Source organism: Capsicum annuum, chromosome 7 (genome assembly GCF_002878395.1).
Source record: "Capsicum annuum cultivar UCD-10X-F1 chromosome 7, UCD10Xv1.1, whole genome shotgun sequence".
Classification (NCBI taxonomy): domain Eukaryota; kingdom Viridiplantae; phylum Streptophyta; class Magnoliopsida; order Solanales; family Solanaceae; genus Capsicum; species Capsicum annuum.
The window spans coordinates 22194897-22203701 of record NC_061117.1 but is presented as its reverse complement, the minus strand read 5'-3'; the positions used below and the strand labels follow the sequence as shown (position 1 = coordinate 22203701).

General features: G+C 35.3%; 1 protein-coding gene across 1 annotated transcript; it reads right to left on the bottom strand.

Moving 5' to 3' along the window:
• Nucleotides 1-1213: 1213 nt before the first annotated feature.
• LOC107855714 (heat shock cognate protein 80-like) lies at nucleotides 1214-6164 on the bottom strand. The gene is made up of 7 exons (XM_047393939.1): nucleotides 6160-6164; nucleotides 5979-6057; nucleotides 4939-5918; nucleotides 4354-4748; nucleotides 4095-4144; nucleotides 2333-2529; nucleotides 1214-1636 (listed from the first exon to the last, which is right to left on the bottom strand). Exons 1-3 carry the CDS (start codon nucleotides 6162-6164, stop codon nucleotides 5136-5138), a joined length of 867 nt encoding a protein of 288 aa, XP_047249895.1. The 3' UTR covers nucleotides 1214-1636; nucleotides 2333-2529; nucleotides 4095-4144; nucleotides 4354-4748; nucleotides 4939-5135.
• Nucleotides 6165-8805: the final 2641 nt, after the last annotated feature.

Sequence of the window (8805 nt, the reverse complement as noted above, 5' to 3'; positions counted from 1 at the left end):
CTCAGGGCTTCTCATCGATATATAGCAACTCACACAGTTCATTTTTTACAAGGAGTTATGATCGTTTAAAGTCGACCCAAAAATCTGTTTGGTTGTAGTACTTTTGTGTGCAGAAAATTTCTGCACATTTACTATTCATTGCGTCCACCGTTTTCAAGTTTCAAACATGCTCGCTTATATCCGATACTCATCTGTTTTCAGAAATCTTTATATCGTTGGAAAGCTAACTCGATAAGATTCGTATAGAAACTTCGACGAGCAAATTCCGGTATAAATAAAGTCGATTCCTATACACATATAATTAAACTATACACTTGAAACCATCTCAAAATAATCAATACTCATACTTAAACTCATATATACCTAACTTATGATCAATACATATACTCCAACACATATAACCATGGCTAATGCACGTAATTAAGTACGGGGTGTTACACGATGCTTTTGTTATTCTATTGCAATGCCTCTTTTCATCTATTGCAACGGTTACTAACCGTCGCAATAGATTCTACTGCAACAACATTAAACCATTGCAATAGCATCTATTGCGACGCTTTTGTTATTCTGTTGCAACACTTTTTGACTACCTATTGCAATGGTTTATTGATCTATTGCAACGATTATATAAATAGTCACTCGTATTAATGTAAATTTTTATTTACATGCATAATAAATTATAACACAATATGTACACATCACAAATTAGAAAGTATACATAAATATAATACTATCTGCATACAAAACAACGTTTGGGGTTCAAACACTCCTTATGGACAACAAAGAGCTCTACTCATAAGCACAATGAAGTAAACTTCCTACCTACTACTTTAACACAATCTAATCAGCAGATGTGGTCAACCTAAAACAACTGATGCTTCAAAGGAGCTTTATCAGACTATTACAGTACAAGGCCTTTAAAGATCCACGACTTAGTCATCTTTGCAATCTTTTGCAAATGTTGCTGAACCTCCATTTTGTTCACCATTGGCATTTGAGGCTCCCATTGGCATTTGAGGCTCCCTTTAACTGCAGAAACACAACATCATCAGCTAATAGGCATGTTTTATTCTGACAAAGAAGCACGGATTCAAAAATAAACATTAACATCTACAACTTTGTTAACTTGAACAATATGGAAAAGCTTATTAGTTTCATTATTGACAAGCAATAGAAATTTGTTAGGTAGCATTATGGTGCTTATATAATATATTAATATCCAAGAAGGCAACAAGCAGTCATAGTAGCAATTCGCAATACCTTCCGGAGGACTTTCTTTTGGTTTCCAATCCAATAGCATCTCCTTCTGCAGTGTTGGTTTTCAAAGCAGAAGTCACATTTCGAGGTTTTGCTGAAGAAAAGAGTCAGAATCGATCACAAGTAAATTAGCGTCTTAAAAAACTATGATTCTTGGTTTACACGAACAAGATAGGAAAAAAAATAAAGCATTCGATTGAAGAGCACTCACTTGAAACATTTGTGATGACATTAACACTCTTCTGAGCAGCGAGACAAACTTCATTAGAGGTCTTAGATGAGGTAAGTTGTACTAACTTAAGCATAAGCATTGATTAGACGTAATTTTGGACCTTCCAAGCACAAATGTTCTATCCTCGGAGTGCTTTATTCGATTTGCCTGCGTCGAATAAACTTGAATTAATCACTAGTGCAGAAATTGAGAGGCAATTTTTTTTCTTCGCTTTTAGTCATTTCACGTGGGATGCTGTCATTGCTTAGTGTAGTCTAGTTATCCAATACAATCTCATTGATAAGTTATGATATAACAACAGTAGCATATTCGGTGTGATCTTACAGTTGGGGTTTGTACTATCATTTCCACCCCAAAATTAAAGTTACATAAAAATACGAATTGTTTTTCTAATACTACTAAAAATTTGATTTAGTAACATTCTCAACAAAATCTATGTCCTACAAAATTTCAGTTGGGGAAGTACTAAACTACTCCTAACATATAGGAACGAAATCTGCTAGAGATTGTACAATTAAGGACGTTGAAGACAAAAATTGCAAAGAAACTTGCACACTCCAAGGTAAATTCATCACTTGTGACCGTCAAATCCTTTCGAAAGTTGAGATGTTAAATATATTGTTAATAAAAGACTGATAGACGCCATGCTTCAGACACAAATTTCTGATGGACAATGATCGGTACAAAAGCTAGCTATATTGTGATCGACACATACTTTTGTGACGGATTGATTATTCAAGATCCATCATAATTTCAAACATATACAAGTGAGTTTAGTTATTTTTGGGGAAAATATAAATAGTAATAAATAGATAGAGAAGTTGGAGTTTGAAGATTACATACCCTAGTGAAGGTAAAGGGACTTCTTGTCATGATGATGAGGAGACAATGGATCATAGGAAGTAGAGACACCAGCTTGGCCTTTCATCATGTTAAGTTGACGCTTGTTTCCTGCTAAATAATGCTGTATTGCACTGTACTCTTGCCTCCCCTCCTGCTGGCATCATGCTTAGTTCCTGAAGCCTCTCATTTTCTGCTATCTGAAACAAATTCATGTTAATTTAAAGTGACATAAATGAATAGCTAGGGTTGCTTAACACATGCTAAAAACCAATCCGGTGCATTAAAGGGGAAGGACCGAACCATTGGAGTCTATTGTCCATAGCCTTACCCTACATTTTTGTTTCCCCGACTTGTTTAATAGATGTTAAAGGGACAAATTAAAGCTATAGACGTTAATGAAAAGGTACCTTTTATCTTAGAAATGTATTCTCCGGCTCCAGTTGAATTTCCTAATTATAAAATTAAACAGCAGGTTGAAGATGTTTATAATGTCAAACAGTCATAGTGATATCTGTTCCAGAACAAAACAATTAGAATAGGGGTATGTGGTATAACCTATGTTGCTCAAACTTCAAAAATGTCTAATAAGGTCTGTGTCGGATACTCCAAAAATAGTGCAATTTCGGAGAATCCCACACAGGTGCGGCAACACTTTTGAAGAGTCCGAGCAACATAGATAGTCGGCTCAGTCCTGCAATGTTTCCAGCAAATATTCCAGTACTCCTCCTCTTCAGACGTCACCGGTCTAGTCCCAATCTCACTAGAAGAAACTGTACATTTCCACATGACACATTCGAATATAATCACCAAATCATACACTAAAATTTCAGTGTCTTACTGACAAAAGCACTGTAACAACGGCCTACGCATTTCCACTTTTAATTTCTGCCTCAAGCCCATACTAATATAACTCGGACAAAAATGGAAAGTAAACACCCAGAAGAGTACAACTGCATTGCACAAACACAAATTCAAAATAATACTGGTCTAATTCGTTACGTACATATGCATCAGTATAGACGAAAGATGTAAAGATGAAGTGGATATCAAACTCGAAGAAGAAGATGAGCTCTTATGAAGACAATTGGTTTCTCCAAAGCATTCTTAGTGAATAACTTATATATGCAACTAAGTTAAATTAACACAGAGAGACCTCATCTTCCTTGGCTGTACATATCCCAACTCCGGCCCCGCAAGGAAACCAAAATCATAAAGTCTTAAGAAAACAAAAAAGAGAGAACTACTTAATAAGCCATAACAGCTAAATATACTTGAAAATACTACTAGTGCTAGAATCACAGGACTACCAAACAAATTAGATTAAGAAGCAACTGCTGCTCCTCCTTTGCAAAGTCAAAGTTGTTTCTGTTACAACACGCACATTCATGAATCATGAATACTCTTTATCGAGCTGAATAAACAATAGAAAAAGGAGATAAATGCAGAGAATTGTACTTTTTTGCAAATTTTTTATGGAGATGTTCCTCGGATGCAACAAGGAACTCATCAAGCTCAGGCTCTGAGGGCATCTTTGCTTCTGTATTAGATCGACGGTGGCGACATTTAGCAAGTTGTGGTTTCGGTGTTGGCTCCAGTTTGTGAAGCTCAACTTTAAAATCGCTGGATAGTATTGCATCGCTACTGAAAAATGACGCTTTGTTTTCAATAAAAACAGTGAAGAAAAAGAAAAGAATGGTGGCATTGAAGTCGTGGATCTGAGAGATAATTGAAACGCTATGAAAGACATGGAATGCATATTTACCTTTCTCTCAACACTGAATTACTGGTTGCAATTTCCACACAGTCATCCTCCTGGAAAATTCATCATTCAAATATTAGTCCGCCATCAATATAATTTCACAAAAATGAAAAAAAAAAATATATGAATTCAACTGCAATTATTGAATGACAAGACAATTCACTCCACTTATCATACCGGAGCACAGTACCGTACATATTAAAGGAAGCAGAAAAATGGAACCGCAAAAACAAGTAAAATTCAAGGAGTTTAATTCACATACATCAAGATCTACAAATTTCGGGCTTTCGTTTGTCACATCGTTTGATTCATTATCTGCAAAGTTAGAATTCACAGCCGGTTTACACGAAGTAGTATTTCGGAGATAATTCTAAACTCGCCGGTGCAACTGAGATGCTAGAATCATGACTTTTAACACGAGCTACAGTAGTTGGTAACATCTTCAAATCAGTATCGCGCTTCTTCTTCTTCCTCGTCTCAGCCACCTATAAAACCTTCCGTTCTCTTTTCATCTTCACCGCAACCTCTATAATCACAACTTCTCCAATTCCCTTTCGACTTACACTATCACTTTCACTAAAAATAAGTGGTCCAAAAAGCTTTCAGACTGAACAACTGGTTGAAGATGTTTATTATGTCAAACAGTCATAGTGATATCTGTTCCAGACCAAAACAATTAGAATAGGGGTATGTGGTATAACCTATGTTGCTCAAACTCTTCAAAAATGTCTAATAAGGTCTGTGTCGGATACTCTAAAAATAGTGCAATTTTGGAGAATTCCACACAGGTGTGGCAACACTTTTGAAGAGTTCGAGCAATATAGATAGTCAAGTTTTAGGCAATTACCCTCTTCTGCAAATTCTCAGTTTCAGCTAGTAGCATCTCTTGTTGTTCAACCACATAAGAAACATCAAAGCCATTACTATGAGGATTTGTATTAATTATGAAAACATAAATATTTTGCTACTTATGCTAAATATTTTCACTACAAAATAAGAAGATTGAGCTGAATTTGCATGAGTCAGAATGAGTTGCGTTGACAATTAAATGGTAGCGGAAACAAGCTTTTTGCCCTCAAATTCCTTCAAATGACCAATTGAATACTTATCAATGGCATCAACCATGTAAGGCACTTTATACCCCTTCCTTTTCAGTTTCTCAAGGAAGGGGGAGTTCTCAACAGCCTTCTTGCTCTCACCAGTAATGTAGTAAATATCATTATGGCCCTCCTTCATTCTGGTTACATAGTCCTTCAAGCTGGTCATCTCATCACCAGTCTTGGTGGAGTGGTACCGTAGCAGTTCAGTAAACTTAGACCTGTTCTGAGAATCCTCATGAATGCCAAGCTTGAGGTTCTTAGAGAAGGCCTCATAAAACTTGTTATAATCCTCTTTGTGCTCAGCAATTTCAAAGAACAGCTCAACACACTTCTTCACCAAGTTCTTGCGAATAACCTTCAGGATCTTGTTCTGCTGCAACATCTCTCTAGAGATGTTAAGAGGAAGGTCCTCAGAATCCACAATTCCCTTCACAAAGCTCAAATATTTAGGCATCAACTCCTCACAGTTGTCCATAATAAACACACGATGAACATAGAGCTTGATATTGTTGGGCTTCTTCCTTGTATCAAAGACGTCAAAAGGAGCTCTTTTTGGAACAAAAAGGACAGCCTTGAACTCCAACTGGCCCTCAACAGAGAAGTGCTTCACATCCAAATGCTCCTCCAAATGCTTTTCCTTTGTGATCTCTTCAGGCTTTCTCATCCAAATGGGCTTCTGCTTGTTCACCAGTGACCACTCATTGGAAACTTCTTTAACCTTTTTCAGCTACCAAGTAAGCAGAATAGAAACCAACAACAAATTGCCCAGTCATCCTAACCTCAGCACCAGCTGCAAGAGCTTCCACAAATTCCTTAGTTCCTGACCTCGCAATTGTACCCAAAAGTTAGAACCATTTAATTTATAACTGCAAAAGATTTCTATAAACGAATGGAAAGACCATAATGGCAATATAGAATAATGTCAGTCTCAACATAAGCACTTCATATCTACAAAAAGTAAATTATACCTCATTATAAACTTCATTTGTTTCCAACTCTTGGAGATCCAAAGTTGTACATGGTCACACGTATAACTCCACGCCTAACACAACTAACAAAAAACATAAGACCGTTACATATGTAATGTTAGCATGATGTTACAATTTACTTAGGGCATCACAAACCAATTTAGTTGGAAAGATGAAACCATAAATAAAAGATTTCAAAATAGCTATTGGAACAAATGCAAGACACAAAGGAATATACGAAAATAACGCCCAAACGCTAAAATAGCTTTGTCTTCAGGTTGCAAGTGGAGAGGGCAGAAACATCATGGTAATGCATTTACTCGATTGCATCCATCATGACTATGTAACTGACTAAGCTAGTCCTATTTAGAAAGAAAATTCTAGCAGCACAAACACTAAATACTGAATATAGCCATCAAAGTGAAACCCAGATTACCATCTCACCAAAGACTCTTATCTTTAAACCTTTACCTAAACACTGAATATAACCAAATCTGTCGCAGGTATCCCATTCGAGCCGAATGGAATGAAAAAAACATATGCAAAAACCATGAAAAGGAACATAATCGCAAAGAAGCATAACAAATACTAACATGACAACCTTAGCAAAAGGTAACAAAAACAACAGGAAATACAAAAAAATTGAAGAAGAGAATACTAATACTAATACTGATTGGAGACTTGAGAAATGAGTTTTTGATCCATCTCCTTTACTCTATTTCCAGGAAATAGCAACTCTCCAGGGAATTGGAGCTACAAAATCACCCCGAAATTCAATTTATCTGAATTTTTGGTTGAGGAATAATGGATTTTCGATTGATTGAGAAATGAGTTTTCTAGAAAATCACACTACGGTATCTTCCGTCTCCTTTACTCAATGAGAAATGGATTTTCAATCAATTTTTGTTTATGAGAAAGAAGTAGGGTTACGTTTTTTATGAGAAAGAAAGAGGGCTTTTTGATTATTTCTATTGATAAATGTATTTTTGGCTGAGTAAAATATTGTGGAGGGAAATTAAGAAGTGTTGCCATAGATAATTTTTCCTGATTAAGCGTTGCCATAGATGTTCTATGGCAACGGTTTTAAAAAGCGTTGCTATACATATACCTATTGCAACGGTTCATTCTTAATAACAACGGTTATAGTGTTAATAGAACAATTATTTTTTGCAACGGTTGGAAGCGTTGCCATAGATAGTCTATAGCAACGCATTTACAAGCGTCGCTAAAAAGTTCGTTGTCATAGGCCTAATTTCTTGTAGTGATGGTCTGTTTATGTTACATTAACTCAGTAGAATCAAATGCACTTGATACCAATTTTTCTCTTATCTTTGTATTGTAGACACATCCCAATCATGATAAGTTCATCAACAAAAAGATTGATATGTTTGACGAAATGTCTCTTGTGTGTGGGAATGATCGAGCTAGGGGAGATTGTGCTAAGTCATTTTAAGATCTAGATTTTGAGTGTTTTTCTGAGAAATGTAATAATAATGACATTGAAGGACCATCCACGGAAAAGGATGTGCAAGTGACTGAAGCTTCTCAAGTCAAGTCAAGTCGCAATAGAAAACGTTCTTTTGAGATGCAAGATATCGTAGGTGATATATCAATAAAATTTGGAGAAGTGGCAATGACAATTGGAAGGATGGTTGATAGTCGTCTAGATATGACAAAATTGTACGAAGAAGTTATGGCAATAGAAGGTTATGAGGAAGAGTTCCTTGGTGATGCTTTTAATTATTTGGTTCAAAGCGACACTTTAGCTAAGGCATTCATGGTAAAAAATCAAAATCTTCGTAAGGTGTGGTTGGAACGATTCAAGCAACAACAATAGTGACACCTATGGGTTGGAAGAACTTAGCTTCATAGGGTTTGAAAGCAATTACAATTCGCGAACCTTTGTTTTTGATAATATATCGTGTATTTGCTACCAAACTTCTCTCTTTTGTGTATTTAAGGAAATATTGATTAGGAATCTTGAATTATATAATTAGTAGTTGCTTAAATTTTAGTGACTTGTAATGTTTTGATACTCGATATTGGTTGTTTTTCATGCTTAAATTAGTTCATACAAATTGTTGAGTTGCTAGTGGTAGTGATATACAAGTTAATTGTTAGTAGTATTTTTCAAAAAATATTTTTTGCTAACCGACCAAACACTATAAAATATTTTTCGAAAAATATTTTTCATTCACCAACCAAACATGAGAAAATGAGTAGAAAATCAACTTATTTTTCATGAAAATATTTTCTAGGAAAACATTTTCCATCATACCAAACACACCCTAAGTTTTAAAGAAGTTCTACTCTCCTCAAGATAAAACATGAGTTTTGAAAGTATTGTTTAAAGTTTTCTTTAGCTTACAAGTTTTGAGAATAAGAGGAGAATACAAATTTTAGAGTTAAGAATAATGACTCACGAGATTTATATTACATGTTTCACTATTCATGATTTAAGAGAATTATATTTCAGACTTATTCAAGCCATGTGAGTCATTCATATCTGCATGCATGATTTTATAAAGAGTAATAATATTATTTATGTAAATGCATACACCCCTATGTACTCAGTACATCCTCAAAGTACTGATCCACATATACATTTGTGTACTACAGGTTCTCATAATGTAGGTTTAGGTGCTC